Genomic DNA, 16,045 nt, shown 5'->3' on the forward strand with positions numbered 1-16,045 from the left:
ACTACTCTTCTTGTGACCCTACAATAATGAATGATAAAACCTTCCAAGCTAGCTGCTTTTAATTATTACTCTTAACTGTCATATTTAAATTACGTACGTTCTTTTTGTTTTTTTGTTTTTGTCAACAAATTACGTATGATCTTACCGTCTAATGAATCTCTTGCTCATTCATACTGATACTGGCTCGACATCAATTGGATAAAAAGTTTTCATAATTGTACACTCTCTTTGGAATAAATTCTTACTCATTATCTTTCACATTTTTTCACAAACAATAATATAATTAAAAAAATATGTATATATTTTGCATATTTATAACTTTCAACTAAACTTATTTACTAACATTTTGAATTGCGTGATTTTAGTAGTTGTTTCTTACCATTTTGACTTTATTTATAAGACACTTTCAGAATGTTTTTTTTATATATACCAATGTAAATCTTAAAATGAGTTAACTCTATTAAAATATAACAACTTTTAATTTTATTTATATTTAATATATATACTTTTTTTAAAAATAATTATTTACAGTATAATAAATAAAGAATAAAATAATATATTCATGTTAAAAATTTAATAAAATGACTTGTAATTATGACCCAGACAAATCTTCTCTATCTATCTTATAAATAAGACGGAAAGAATATAATAAAGGACAACACAAGTAAAAAGAAGCAACAACCCCATTAAATGAACAAGTGATTGAGCTTATTAAGCTGAATTCCAAAATGAAGAAAACTTGTACTTATTTACCCCGAACTAATTCTTGTTAATAATATTTTGAGTTTGTTTAAATTTTAAAATTCTACTTGTACCAGCTTGATTGGAAATTAATATATGATGTATCTGATCACCGTTCAATATTCACTTGTATATAAAGCCCAAATATTAGGGAGAATGGCGGAGTCAAATGGGAAGAAAGTGATTTAATTAGAACAAGGTATGAAGAAATCTTGAATTAATGCTAGTAATTAAAGTCCTACATGCCATTTAGTAATTTCGTTAAAAAGAAATGATTTTGACAGGATAGATAATAAATTTGCCTTGGAATTTTGCCTTATTGGTGTCATTAACTTTTAATTAGTGCAATGTTTTCCTAAAATTTTTACAAATAGTGACATCACCCTAGAATAAAGCATAACGAAATTGACCATTGCTGGGAAAAAAACTTAATACATTAACCATCACTCGAAGGTTAAAAGTTGATTTTGCCTTGTAAATTTGTTTGAAGGAGTGATTGAGCTTAGCCTGAAAAGCCTATTTATGCAAAAAAGACTCTCTTGGGAAAAGTTCGACTCTTGACCATATGAACTCAAGTCAAGATTAGTCTTACTGGTCTTCTCTTAAATAACTTGTAAATTTTTTAAATAAAAAAATTTTAAATTCAAATCCTTAATATAGATTATCAAATCATAGGTTATATAAGCATAAAAATATTCTATTATCTCTCACCAAAAATAAATATAATTTACAAATATTAACACATATAACATAAATGAAATTGTTGTTTAAAGTTTAAATTAGCCCTTTTTTTTTAAGTTCAAACGAATAAATCATTATCCAAAACCAAACAAATTAAATTATTTGATAAAATTTGATTCTTAAAAATATAGCAAACAACTAAATATTTGCAGCATCATAAAAATTTAAAAATATTGATAATATTATTACTATGAATAATTTTCAAAAAAATAAATAAAAAGGCCCAACGAGGCTTGGCCTCAATCCTAAAGAGTTGAATCATTTAGACTGTTAACTAATAGGAATTGGGTTTAGCGAAAGGAATTAGTCCCTCACAACATGACGAACTAATAGTCGAATTCTTGTTAGAAGAAGTGTCCAAATTTAATGCTTGGTCCAAACTAGCTAAACGAGAGAGGTATGAAAGCAATCAAAATATTTGAGGTTGTGCAAGAGAGATTTACAGCCCATGGTAGAGAATTAATTTCTAGCAGACACCATAAAATTATGAAATCTCACAACATTTTTTTAAAAAAGTATCTCTATTTTTTTTAAAAAAATTCTTGTAAATAGTTAAATTTGAATTATTTATAAGGAAATTCACAACTCTTAGATGTAAATGAACAATTCAAATTCAATTATTTAAACCCAAATTTGACAATTTGCATGGATCATAAGGAAATTCACAAATATTGCAAATTCAAGTGTTTAGATGTAAATGGAAGACTCTAATTTGACGATTTACAACTCATTCAACAATTTATATCTCTAATTTTATTATTTACAAGTAATATAAGAGAATCCATAATTTAAAATACAAGTGTTTAAGTGTGAATTAATAACTTAAATATGGCGATTTATAATCCAAATTCAGTTTATGACCAAATTTGTCGATTTACAAGAAATATAAAATAATTCACAACTTTCAAATGCAAATGTTTAGGTGTGAATGATAACTCAAATTCAATAATTTACAATCCAAATTTTACGATTTACAAAAAACATAAGGTAATTCACACCACTATAAATGCAATGCAAGATTTTTTTGTCTTTTTACTCATAAAATTTAATTTGATTTTGATCCAAGGGTGTAGTGAAATTTCATAATTTTGTGGGGTTGTTGTAAATTAGTTCTGTAGTGGGGGTAACTGAAATTGTCCCCTATTTATATCTTTACCATTTTTTGGTTGTTGTAATAATGTTTAGGTGGCACTAGGACCGGGACACATCTGCAGGTTCACGAGTTCTTACAGATGTATTTATATCCTTACTTAAGACATGAGTATATGACAATCATGCTTCGGGTAAATTACTCCATTTAATTAAATACTTAGTTAGTAGTGGTATTATCTGGCCAGGAAACAAGGCAGTGGGATTAAAATAAAATAAAAAACGTGGAAGCATAGTAGAGAAACGAGGAGGACACGGCTTGGCGTGAGGTTAAAAGGATAAATATTGGGTTAACATCTGAGAAATGTCAACAAAACCCGTATCATTCCCCCCCTAATTGAAAACCAGGCCATGTTTTACTTTTATTAAAAACTGTAATGAGTGGTTTTTGATGTAACCCTCTTCCAAGGGTTGACTAACCTGTCATTTCTAGACGAATTACATGCTCAGCTCAGGAAATGCTTTTTAAATTGTTGAAAAAAAAAAGAGAGAGAATAAATTACAGCAATTATAAGTCCACCAACAGAATTATATTAATTTCTTCTCCCATGTCACTCTCATTCATTGTTCTCACTTCTCAATTAAAAATAAATAAATGCAATTAAGCATTTAAGCTGGCTCAAAAATAAAAAGAAAGTAAAAGGAAAAAGAAAGCCATTGAAGTATAGATGCTTACAGCAGCAATTAATGGCCAACTTTATAATATAACAAAAATATAAGATTAAAGCCAAGATTCGCTTCCCCATTTCTCTCCTTTAATTGGAGTATTTAAAAAAGGGATCAAAACGTGGCATAACCTGTACTTGATTTGATTCAATTTGAAGTTTTGAACTTAAAGCAAACACCTTTGGAGGCAAAAGAGCTTAAAACCCATAAACACACTACAAATCGCACTTTGTAAAGAGATACGACACTTAAAACCAATTATCTCAAATAGTTCTGCTTTTTCCCCTGGCGTCCAAAAACAAAAAGTCCACTGAGATAAAAGAAAACGCAATATTTATATTAACAAACAGTAGTATACACTTAGCAATTTGCAATAGTGACAATGATGGAAATATAATAAAAGCAAACTCTTCCGAACCTGGAGTGTAATATTAGTCTGATTAATTGAGATTTATTGTGAAAATCCAAATCTCAGCGTTTAAGGCTTGTGCGGGGTTTGCTCAGGCGGACAGAAAACAGCTTTTACAAGCCAACTGATTATTTGACTTTAGCCATGACAGCCATGAGGAGGCTCCTGTGGGTCCCACTCAGCATCGACAAGGAAGCATCAATTTTAATTTAATGTGTGGGTAAACATGAAGATGGAATTTAATAACATTAAATGTCATCGCAATTTGATTTTTTGTGAGAGTCAAATTGTCCTTTCCTCCTGTTTGTTAAAGGTTGGTTTTTGAGTGGAAGAAGATTGTGGAGGCAGCATTTTGGGTGGCTTTGGGGTCAAACAAACAGAGGAAGCAGGGTTTATTCTCGCATCCTTTTCTTTTCCTTTTCCTTTTCTCACTATTTTTTCCCCTCTCGAGCTTATAAGAAGAAATCGTACAGTGAAGAAATCAAAACCGGTATGTTTTGGACTTACCGCTCTCGTAGTGAAAAAAGAGCATTTGATGTGAAGTGCTTTGTTTTAATTATGCTGCGGTGAAGAGGGACCATAAAGACAGAGAGAAGGAAGATGATGGGTCTCTGAGCCTTTTCAGGTGTTTCGTTGAGTTCGTCCTTGCTTCCAGTATTGAAGTTAATGGGTTGTTTTCAGTGTCGTTTAATTCTAGGTGAAGCTCATTTCTTCTGAGTTTCATGGAGCTGTGAGCTGTTTTGCAAATTTTGGGGATCTGGTTTGGGTTCTAGGGTTTGACTTTCCCTCTCTTTCTTGGTTTTCCTCCCATATCTCTGTCTTTTCCTGGGCATTGAAATCTTATCTGGGTTCTGTATTTTATTTTCTTGGCTTTCGCCTAAATCGCTGAGTCAGGTTCGTTCCTTGTGAGAGTTTTCCCATGAAAAAAATTGTCTGATTTTGTGAATTGGATACCTGGTGAGTGACCCACTTCGTTTTTTACGATCGGCTTGCATATTTCTCTCCTTCTATTTCGGGGCTTTAAGGCGTGATGCTGAATTTGTTACAGATGGGCTAAACCTTCCTGCTTCTCGTTTCAACAGTCTAGTCTACGTTCCGATTCTAATCTCTTGTTGCTTGTTGAAGGAGGCTATCATGCATCTTTCACTATGGAAGCCCATTTCTCATTGCGCTTCTCTGTTCATGGACAAGAAGAACAGACGGAAAGATGATTCTGCCGTCGAGACGAGGAGAAGCCAGTCGGTGCTCCGGAAATTGCAGGAAAACAAGCTTAGGGAAGCACTTGAAGAAGCTTCTGAAGATGGGAAACTCGCCATATCTCAGGGCATGGAAGCTTTTTCGCCTGAAAACAATGACGAAAGCCTCGGAAGATCTCGGTCGCTTGCCAGGCTTCACGCTCAGCGTGAATTTCTCCAAGCCACCGCACTCGCCGCGGAGCGCATATTTGAGTCTGAGGAAGAAATTCCTACTCTTCAGGAAGCCTTCAACAAATTCCTCACAATGTACCCTAAATACCAGTCGTCTGAGAAGATCGATCAGTTGAGGTCGGACGAGTATTCGAACTTGTCCCCAAAGGTATGCCTTGATTACTGTGGATTTGGATTGTTCTCTTTCGTTCAGACCATTCATTACTGGGAGTCCTCTACGTTTAGCTTGTCTGAGATAACTGCGAATTTGAGTAACCATGCCCTTTATGGTGGTGCTGAAAAGGGAACCGTGGAACATGATATAAAGACTAGAATCATGGATTACTTGAACATACCTGAGAATGAATATGGCCTTGTGTTTACTGTAAGCAGAGGATCGGCTTTCAAATTGCTGGCTGAATCATACCCTTTCCAAACAAACAAAAAACTGCTGACCATGTTCGACCATGAGAGCCAGTCTGTCGCTTGGATGGCTCAGTGTGCCCGGCAGAAGGGTGCCAAGGTGTACAGTGCATGGTTTAGATGGCCAACGCTCAAGCCCTGTTCCACTGATTTGAGAAAACAGATTTTGAGCAAGAAGAGGAGGAAGAAGGATTCTGCAACTGGTCTTTTTGTGTTCCCTGTTCAGTCTAGAGTGACTGGGGCTAAGTATTCTTACCAGTGGATGGCTCTAGCGCAGCAGAACAATTGGCACGTCTTGCTTGATGCAGGATCATTGGGTCCCAAGGACATGGATTCACTTGGCTTGTCTCTATTCCGGCCTGATTTTATAATCACATCTTTTTACAGGGTGTTCGGGTATGATCCCACAGGATTTGGATGTCTTCTGATCAAGAAATCAGTCATGGCAAGCCTTCAAAATCAGTCAGGGAGCACTGGGTCTGGAATGGTGAAGATCACTCCTGAATTTCCTTTGTATTTGGGTGACTCTGTTGATGGTTTGGACAAATTGACCGGGATTGAAGATGATGAAGAAGTCACCGAGACTGGTGATAAAACTGCTGAAACTCGTCAGGGATCACAGTTGGCTGCATTTTCTGGAGCATATACGTCTTCTCAGGTCCGAGAAGTATTTGAGACTGAAATGGATCAGGATAGTTCTGAAAGAGATGGCACTAGCACTATATTTGAAGAAACTGAGAGTATTTCTGTTGGGGAGCTGATGAAGAGCCCTGTCTTCAGTGAAGATGAGTCTTCAGACAACTCTTTTTGGATTGATTTGGGGCATAGTCCATTGGGATCTGACCACACAGGTCAATTGAATAAGCAAAAGATAGCTTCTCCTCTTCCACCCTTTTGGTTCAATGGAAGGAAGAATCAAAAGCATCATTCTCCTAAGCCAACTTCCAAGATATATGGCAGTCCCATGTATGATGACAAAGTTGTGAATCATGATCCTCATGATGATCGCCATGTGCTTTCATTTGATGCAGCTGTGCTATCAGTGTCCCAAGAACTAGACCGGGTAAAAGAGGTCCCCGAAGAGGAACATGTTGCTGAAATGAATGATTTTTCAAGAAATGGTAGTGGTTCTGATCATTTGTATGCTAATGAGATTGAGGAAGAACCTGGAAGTAGCGAACCTGTTCATCTTGGATCTGGAGAAAATGGTCCTTTAAAAGGATCAGGACTTAATAATCCATATTCTGTTGCTCAGCATCACCGCTTTGAAAATGGCTGTACCTCTGAAATATCCCGTGAGCTTAAAGAGAGTGCCATAAGAAGGGAAACTGAAGGTGAATTTAGATTACTTGATAGAAGGGAAGGAAATCGATATGCTGGGGGTAGATTTTTTGGTTTGGATGAGAATGAATCTTATAACAAGGGAAGAAGGGTGTCGTTTAGCATGGAAGATAACCGTAAAGAGTATCATAGCCATACATTGGAGACAGGGGACATATGTGCAATTAGTTTGGAGGATGATGAAGAGTACACAAGTGATGGAGAAGATGGTGATGAACAGGATTGGGGCAGGAGGGAACCAAATATAATATGCCGGCATTTGGATCATGTGAATATGCTTGGTCTCAATAAAACCACTCTTAGACTTCGGGTTTTGATAAATTGGCTTGTCACCTCTTTGTTGCAACTGAAGTTGCCAGGTATTGACAGGGAAGATAAAGCAAATCTTGTCCACATCTATGGACCAAAAATTAAATATGAAAGAGGTGCAGCTGTGGCTTTTAATATCAGGGACGGAAAGAGGGGACTAATTAATCCCGAGGTTGTTCAAAAGCTGGCTGAAAAAGAAGGAATCTCAGTTGGCATTGGTTTCCTCAGTCACATACGGATTCTTGATAATTCAAGAAATCATCAGGGGCCTTTGGATCTTGAAGAGACATCTCTTTGCAGGCCAATGGAGAATGGGCGTCAGGATGGAAAAGGCAGAAAAGGTGGCTTTGTACGGGTTGAAGTTGTTACGGCGTCACTTAGTTTTCTGACTAATTTTGAGGATGTGTATAAATTGTGGGCTTTTGTTGCCAAGTTTCTTAACCCATCATTTATTCATGAAGGCGGTCTTTCCACTGTTGAAGAAGGTTCTGAGACGTAAGATCATCAACGAAGTAGCTGCTGGTATTCTATTCAAATATTGGAAGCTGGACATGAAAGAGACTATTTGTGAAATGTTTTCCAACAAGGAAGCTGGTGAATCTGCTTGAAGAATGACTTGGTGATCATGTGCGTGCTGCCAGATAGAAGAATTCTTGCCTCCGATTCAAAGCTGCACAAGGCCAGCGGGTGAATTTGTTAATTCATGTTTCTTGTTGCTTACATTTTTTTTTCCTTTTATTTTCTTCTTCGAACTTGTTGTAGAGTTTTTCTTTTCATCTTTTTTCTGGCCAACAACTTGTAGAGTTGGCTTTAGAGATTTTTCACAGTATTGGGAAGTCAGGGTGTACATGTAGCGAAATGTGTGGGGTAGAACCTCTATCAGTATTCATTTTGCTTATGTTGCATACAAAAGGATTTGCAACTTTTGTACAAAGTTAATGTTCATCTTATGCTGTTCTGTATGAGACGATCCAAATCCAAATATCCAATAGCTTTGTTGACTTAGATTTGACTTCTGCTAATAGTGACAACTAGATTTTTTCAGATTGTATGTTGGGAACATTATCAGTAAATTCTCTTCTCTTTCATTCAAAAGGATTTGCAGCTTCTGTATAAAGTTAGAGCTAATCTGTACAAAAAGTCCCTGAGGCCATTCAGATCCAATAATTTTTGTTGACCCTTATTATGTCCTTGCATGTTATGATTGAAAGCTAAATTGGACTGAAGTGAGAACTGAACACAGAAATATGCATTTCTTACTCCCTTTGAAATTGTATCAGCTCCTAAAATATGAGTTAGTTTACTAATAAATTTTCAGTTTACCTTTTCTGTTTAGGTTTTGTCATTTGAAGTTGAAGGATATTAGAAAGTGTGAATCAAATTTAAAAATCCTCTGCATTGTGTAACTCATCCCCCCCCCCCCGGCGGGGCCCGGGGGGGTTACTTAGGGCTCTGTCCTCCATTTGGTAACCATAATGGATGTACATTTTGGACCTTTTCTTCTCTTATGTAAGGCGCCTATCATTGTCTTGAAAAAGGCTGTTTATTAACGCTTGAAATTTTATGGGAAATTATAAACCAATTATATACTAGATTTAGAGGCAACATTTATTTTTATATTTTCTTGTGCTGTTATCTTTGTTTGAAACTTGATGCGCAAGAATGTTCCTCAGAAAGCTTAGCTATTTCATGCCAAGTTAATGAGTTAGCTTCTTCAGGCATATCGTTGGTGCTTGGATCATGGTAGGTAGGGATACTAGTGTAGGAAGATTGAATTTAACAGATCAAATGCCGTTGGGGGAAAAAGAAAAAGAAAAGACCATAAAAGAGAGGGTAGAGTAATTTTTAAAACAGGCTCCTGAAGTTTAGATTTGCATAAGCAAATGAAAAGGACTCAATTGATCTTAACTGACAAGGAGATTTTGATGACAATAGTGTATCACAGTTATAAAAAAGTGCTGTCAATGACCAAGTGTTGCTATTTCTCCTTAGTTACTTTATTTATTACTTCTCTGCACCTATGCCCAACAATTTACTTTTTATCTGAAGTTTAGACCTATTTATGTCTGTGCATAGATATCCCCCTTCACTTTTGGAGAAGTGACTGCAAAAAGTCCTCGAAAATTAAATTTTAAAGGATTATCTTTTGCTTACACTGTGCTCAAGCAAATTGATGACTTGCTGAGGCCAAAATATTAGAAGCTAGATATATCATGCAATTAGGGGGCATCATTATATCCACGAAGTTCAATGATTAGTCAGTCAATATGCTTATATTAATTAATTTGCAGCTTAAGCTCACATCATGGTTTGAGCACACGTGATGAGAGTTTTCTGTGATATTGAGAACACTGTGATGGAACGGAGAAACTGGGTAATTATAAGCTGCCCTTCATGCTTATTTGTTTCCCTGCGCTTACGTTACTTTGGAACCTGCTTCTGATTTATTGTAAGCTGAGGTAACAGAATCAACATGAGGACCTCAATCTTTTTCCCCTCCTTTTTTTGGGTTTTGGGTGAAAATATTGGATTTAAAATTCAATTTTTTTCGCTTAACTGGTTTAGGGGGTGTTTGAATAGAAACCAAATCATAGTTTCAAAAATGTTTTTACGGTTTACGAAGTAAATATGTAGAGGAATTTGTCTTGTTTTGCAGAAAAGTGTTTCTGAAACTATGGTTTAGAGATTTCCAAACACCATCTAAATCATTCTTGAAATTGGGCATCAGCAAACAATTAAATGGATTTTCATTCGTATAAATTTTTTTTCCTCCATCTTTTATGGGCAACTGGACAGAGCAATAAATCTTCATTTCTGCAAGTTTGTACTACTGACAATATATATCCTTGAAATCTGAGAAGCAATTTCTCCCTTTATTTTATTTAGTAATCTTCAATTTTATTAGCTGTTCCTGGCGTATCATCGTCTTCTGCTTTTCGTTTCTCTCTGGACTCGGGTGCTTCCAGATTGCAGAATGTGACATCAGCTTGTTGCTTATTGTGAACTATTAAGTGCACTCTAAAGAAACACGAAACCTCTGGAAAATGAAAAAGTTTGAGGGAAGTAGGTTCGAGACAGAGATTACACAGAAGAACAAGGGCAGGCCTCCCTTTTTTACTGGCTTATTCGAGCCGCTACTAAGTTTTTTTTCTTCTTTTTTCTTTTTATTTAAAGGTACGAAAACTAATGAGCTTAGATTATGAGCTAGATCAAATCCACGACTGAGAAGCCTGAATCACTTAATTTTGTAAGCATGCATCTAAAATTTATCATATTTATCTGAGTCGGCCAAATAGGTCTGACTCTATCATGAACATGTAATGTAAGGACGTTTGTTCTTGTGTTAGAGCACCATGGAATCTGAAAAATCATGCCAGACTGACTGGTTCAACCAAACTGAGGATCCCATTACACCCATTTTCAGATGAGGAGAACGAGAATTGAAGGAAGTACATTTTAGATAGAACCTGTTCTGTCTTGATTTGATGGGATGACTTATTGAACCTATCTATTTATTAGTTATAAGGTTACTCATTGAGGCTTTAATATGTAACTAGACATTCATTAAATACATTTGTGGATTAGAATTTGCCTCCTCCTCCTCATCATCATGATCATCTTCATCTTCCTATCACCTTTCATTCTTGAAGAGGGGTTTGTCTTCCGTACAACAACTAGCCAGATCTAACCGTGCAGCCTATCAGCATATCAAAGCTTATGGAGTATCTACATCCCAAAATAAATGCACACACACACACACACACACACACAAACTCTCGTAATTACTCAAAAAAAAAAAAAAACTACTACACCTTATGAAACAAAATTCTTTCTATATATTTACTTTATACAATGCAAAATCATTTAAAATAAGCTAATTTTGCATCACTATTGCTCTATTAACCACCAACTTAGTGTTATCTACATCAATTTTATATCACTATTGTTCCATTAATCCCCAGCTACTTAAATATACTTTTCATTTAAAAAAGTCTCGTTGGATGATTTTTTGAGAGTTTCTTATTAGTCTTGCTTTATCTTTCTTCTCATGTCCATGGAGAACGGAGGAGCCTAAATCCATAGTAAAAACTGTTTCAAATTTGTCTTCAGTCAATAGTGACAAACCATGGTGTTTTCACTTGGCAACGATTTTGGTGCTTGAGATTTTAGACTCCTCTTATACTTATTATAGAGCATAATTGTTGTGTTGATATTACTCCTAAATATAACACCTATTTTTTATATTTATCTATTTTTTTTAAATTACTCTTATTGACACTCTCACCATTATAATTAAGTAAGAGAGGAATAAAGGATATTAAGGAAGATGATTATGGTGTTTTAGAAAAAAATATGTTATATTTCTTATAATTAGATAACTTATTTAATTTTTTTAATCTAATCAAAATAGTTAAATAGTTCTTACATCAATGATTAGATGAGTATTAGAATAACTTTGTTTTAAAAGTTGTAAAAGACCCTCCCAACTAACCATAAATTAAACAAACGCTGAAAAGCATTTGAAGGCCAATAATTCAGTGTAAACACTTTAGAATTGAAGTCTTACATTGAAGCTCTTGAAATATACTTAATATGGTCATTTTTATACTCTCTTTTCTCTTATTTTGATTTTAATTAGAGGGTGGTTGAAAAGAAAATGAAAAGCTGTATTCTTTGTCCCCACCTCAACTGGTTCCATGAAGTTTGTGGTTAATTAGTCTTGCTATTTATCCCTTGTTACATATTTTACATTAATGTATATTAATTGATCAATTACACATGGTGCCAAAATTAAAAAAATTAATATTTTGCACTCAAGTCTCAAGATATGAGGTATGCCCATATAACTTGTAAACTAAAAGTAAATTTACAAAGGTGATAAACTTTCTTTATTATTAATATATTAATATGATTTAAAATTCAAATTTTTTAACATAAATGTTTATAATTTAAATTTACAACCCCAAGATACATGGCACTTCATTTTTAAATTTGGGTGAAAACCCATGTGCCATTATTTTGTCTGCTGTTGAGAAAGAAAAAGATGGCAGCAACTAGCATGGCAATTACCAAGCTGGGTAGCTAGCCGGTAAGAATTTCAGACTCTATAAAATTCATAGAAACTCTCAAATTCAACCGCTTTTACCCTCCACTCCCACGGCCTTATTCTTTGGTTCCAAACACAGCTTAGAGAGAGAAACTATAGAGAACCTGTTTTTGTTCCAAAGAGCTCTGAAGAAATGACTAAAGACGACGACTTTAAGCTCCTAAAAATCCAGGTACTTCCTTTTCTTCGCCTTTTTCAACTTGGGTTTTCCTCTTTTCCTTAAGAATCTTTCTGTTTTATTTTCTGAGTTTCTGGTTTTGCTTTGTTTTCTTTCTTCCTCTGCAGACATGTGTTCTCAAAGTGAACATTCACTGTGATGGATGTAAGCAGAAAGTGAAGAAACTACTTCAGAAAATTGAAGGTCCTCATTTTCTTCTCTTCCTTTCCTGTTTTTCCATTTTAAGGCTTGTCCTTACTATTTAATATCTACTCACCTCGCCGTCACTGTTCTTTTTCTTGTCTGCAACATTTTTCCTTCAATGTTTGCTTGAGAAGAATTTGTACGGAAAGGGTAAGGAAAATAGGTAGCTCTGTTTGATGAAAGCCATGGTATGTCACATTTTTGTAAGATGTAACAAACATGCCACAATTTAGTGAAGCTAGCTGCATTAGTCCCGGAAGAGAATATTCTGCACAATTTATACCCATTTTGACTTCCTTCAGACGTGGAAATGCCTTCATGAGAAGTAAAGTTTATTCTTATAGTTTGATCTTAAAAAAAAGATTATGAAATTACAAATATTATCAGGATGAAACATCGCTATAGAGTATGGTTCATGGTTTAAACTTCAGCCCTGGGTATGATTTTCTTTGTCACTTGACTTTTTGGGACATTGTCTTGGACTTGCAGGCGTTTATCAAGTTCAGTTAGATGCAGAACATCAGAAAGTGACAGTTTCAGGAAGTGTTGATTCTGCAACACTGATCAAGAAACTGATGAGAGCTGGTAAATATGCAGAACTTTGGTCACAGAAAACAAATCAGAACCAGAAGCAGAATAACAACAGTATGAAGAATGACAAGAACAAAAAGGGTCAAAAACAGCAAGGACAGGTCAACAACCAGCAGAAATTTAAATTCCCTGCTTTTAGTTCTGAAGAAGATGATGATATCTATGAAGACGAAGATGAAGAAGACTGTGAAGATGATGATGGGCTGAGGTTCATCAGTGAGAAGGCTAATCAACTGAATTTGATCAAGCAGCAGCAAGCAGCTAGTGCAGCAAAGAATGCAAAGAGAAATGGTGGAGCCATGAATCAAGCTGCTTCTTTCAACAATGGTGGCAAGGCAAACAATAATAATAATAATGCCAATGGTGGAAAGAAAGTAAGCTTTGATCCAAAAGCCATGGCTGCTCTAAAACTAAACAGTAATGCCAATCTAGGCGGTGAAAGTCTGAGTCTTGGAGAACCCAGGAGGGTCACAAATGACATAGGTTCTATGATGAGTCTTGCTGGTTTTAATGGAAATAACAATGCGAACAATTCTGGATTTGGAGGATTCCAAGTTCAGTCCAACCCTGGATTCCAAGGACCCTCTTCAGGAATCATCCCAAATGGTGGTCTTCTCACAAATCAACAGTATCCATCATCATCTTCATCTCCTCTTCTGATGAACGTGAATGGTTTTAGCAATAATCATCCATCTTCATTGATGATGAACATGAAGCAACAACCCCAGATGATGTATCAGAGGGCTCCGTCTGTTCCTCCAACCACTGGATATTACTGGAACAACTATAATGATTATAATTACAGTCCTGCCATTGCCAATTACTCTCATTTTGAGCTGCCTAATTACTCTGGGCAAGATCACTATGCAGCTGATATGTTCAGTGATGACAACACTAACAGTAGCTGCTCAGTTATGTGAATCATAGGTTGTGGAGCTAGAGTCTTGAAAAGAAGAAAAGAAGGCAAAAGGCAAATGAGATCATGGTGTTTGACCTGAAAAGTTCCCTCTTTTACCTTGCTTTACCCAGCTTGTGGCTTTTGACTGTAACTTTTAGAGGGGAAAGGGATTGTGTGTGAGAGGTGGATGTGTGTTTGTAGATGCGAATTTGGGATGATGTTGCCTTTATTTTCCCCTTTTCGAAAAAGAAGTCTACGTTGCTTGCTTCTCAAAACATGTCTTTTCAGTGTTGTGTTCTGATGCTTTGGATTTGTAAACTATGTAGTATGAAGTACGAGGAGAACTATATAACAAATGTGATTGAAGAGAGATGACTCTTTTTTCTTTTCTTTTTTTTTTTTGGTGCCAGAGAAGAGAGATGACTTCAATTCACATAGTATTTGTAACTTGAAAGGATAAATAGTTCTGATACTTGGTTTTATACTAAAAACTATTAAAATTCAGATTGAAAATCATTAAAATTATGGTTTTAATGAAAACAATGCGTCGAAACGTGCATCAAAATCATTTTTTTGAGTTTTGAAGAATTTAAATTAAGGGATAAGTTGGTTTATAATTGATGAATAGTGTTAGTTATTTATAAAAATTTTATTTTATACAAAGATATTCATATATGGGTAGATAGATGATGGTATGGTTTTTCTTTTTCTGGGAATTCACAAATACATTGCAGACAAAGGGACACAAGTTCACTGTTTTCTGTGAACAGGCTTTAGTTGGAACAGTTGAGTTGACAATGTGCATAGCTTTTGAATTTTTTGTATAGTGGCGCACGTTAAGTGGATAAGCACGCGCATGTCACGTGCTTAGTCCTGTTTCTGATTGGAATCCCTGCCTGCATTATTATTTTAAATACTTAGACTTAGATTAACAAGGTGATTGGATGGAACCAAACTATGGTTTTAAAAGTATTTTTACAGTATACGAAGTAAATTTTTCTTTTAAAAAACACTTTTCCATCGTACCAAACACCCCCTAAGTTTTATATAATAATTAAGTTGTCAAATCTATCATGTGTCCTAATGTGGGTTATCAAACAAAAAAAAAAACTTATCTAATCCTATTTATAAAGCATTTTCAATATATTTCACACAGACTAAAAAAAAATTTAAAATACATTAACTCTGTATTAAAATATAATAATTTTTTAACTTTACTTATATTTAATATATGCATCTTTCAAAAGAAATAACTATCTATATTATAATAAATAAAAAATAAAATAGTATATTCACGTGAAAAATTTAATAAAATAATTTATAAATAGAATAAAAAAAAAACTTTTCTCTCATATGAGTAGTTCAGTAGTATAAAGGCCCGCAAGATTTGTTTGAGCTAAGTTCCAGTCCCAAAAATAATTATTTTGTAGAAAAGAAAAGTCACAAATCCGAAATCGGGTTAGTTGATTGCTCGGATCCTGAAAAAGCATGCATATCGGATTACAATATAAAAAAATTTGTCCTAATGTGAGTTTGGAATTAAACAATGGTATATTGATATGAAAACAAAATAAGATACATAACAAACTGAGATTAGAGAATTTGGCATAATTAGTATAACAAATTTGATGTAAGTTTTGCCCTTATTTTAATTATTTTTTCTCATTTGTCCTCGTCTACTCATCTCTAAAAAAATGGGTAAACAATAAAAGGAGTAAAGGAGTGGGTTACAAGTAAGCCGCACATGACATTAGGGCATTCCAACTCATGATGGAGGGTTAATGTTTACATGTTTTCTAATTATGTACTCATGATGGTTAACTTGGCCATATGAATATTATATTTATCACACAATCAGAGCCGATAACATAGGTTCAACCCCTGCCAACTCGCTGAAAAGTAA

General features: G+C 34.8%; 2 protein-coding genes across 4 annotated transcripts; both read left to right on the top strand.

Annotated features, from left to right (window-relative positions):
* Positions 1–4,081: 4,081 nt before the first annotated feature.
* On the top strand, positions 4,082–8,190 carry LOC114746828 (uncharacterized). Of its 3 annotated transcripts, none has more exons than XM_028935113.1 (2): positions 4,082–4,196; positions 4,832–8,190. In XM_028935113.1, exon 2 carries the CDS (start codon positions 4,841–4,843, stop codon positions 7,682–7,684), a length of 2,844 nt encoding a protein of 947 aa, XP_028790946.1. In that variant the 5' UTR covers positions 4,082–4,196; positions 4,832–4,840; the 3' UTR covers positions 7,685–8,190. The 3 variants fall into 3 exon arrangements, with proteins under 3 accessions (XP_028790946.1, XP_028790944.1, XP_028790945.1); XM_028935111.1 differs by lacking the exon at positions 4,082–4,196 and adding an exon at positions 4,203–4,663; XM_028935112.1 differs by lacking the exon at positions 4,082–4,196 and adding an exon at positions 4,203–4,403.
* A 4,196-nt stretch (positions 8,191–12,386) lies between these two features.
* Positions 12,387–14,494, top strand: LOC114746842 (heavy metal-associated isoprenylated plant protein 37-like). The gene is made up of 3 exons (XM_028935129.1): positions 12,387–12,464; positions 12,578–12,653; positions 13,143–14,494. The coding sequence occupies exons 1-3, from the start codon at positions 12,426–12,428 to the stop codon at positions 14,162–14,164; spliced, it is 1,137 nt and encodes a 378-aa protein (XP_028790962.1). The 5' UTR covers positions 12,387–12,425; the 3' UTR covers positions 14,165–14,494.
* Positions 14,495–16,045: the final 1,551 nt, after the last annotated feature.

Source organism: Neltuma alba, unplaced genomic scaffold, assembly GCF_004799145.2.
Source record: "Neltuma alba isolate B1F8T4 unplaced genomic scaffold, ASM479914v2 tig00005117_pilon, whole genome shotgun sequence".
NCBI classification, from domain to species: Eukaryota; Viridiplantae; Streptophyta; class Magnoliopsida; order Fabales; family Fabaceae; genus Neltuma; species Neltuma alba.

Coding starts and splice junctions, on each gene's coding strand:
- LOC114746828 (XM_028935113.1), top strand. CDS start 4,841: ATGCATCTTTCACTATGGAAGCCCATTTCTCATTGCGCTTCTCTGTTC.
- LOC114746842 (XM_028935129.1), top strand. CDS start 12,426: ATGACTAAAGACGACGACTTTAAGCTCCTAAAAATCCAG. Junction 12,465..12,577: donor TTAAGCTCCTAAAAATCCAG/GTACTTCCTTTT, acceptor CTTCCTCTGCAG/ACATGTGTTCTCAAAGTGAA. Junction 12,654..13,142: donor ACTACTTCAGAAAATTGAAG/GTCCTCATTTTC, acceptor TTGGACTTGCAG/GCGTTTATCAAGTTCAGTTA.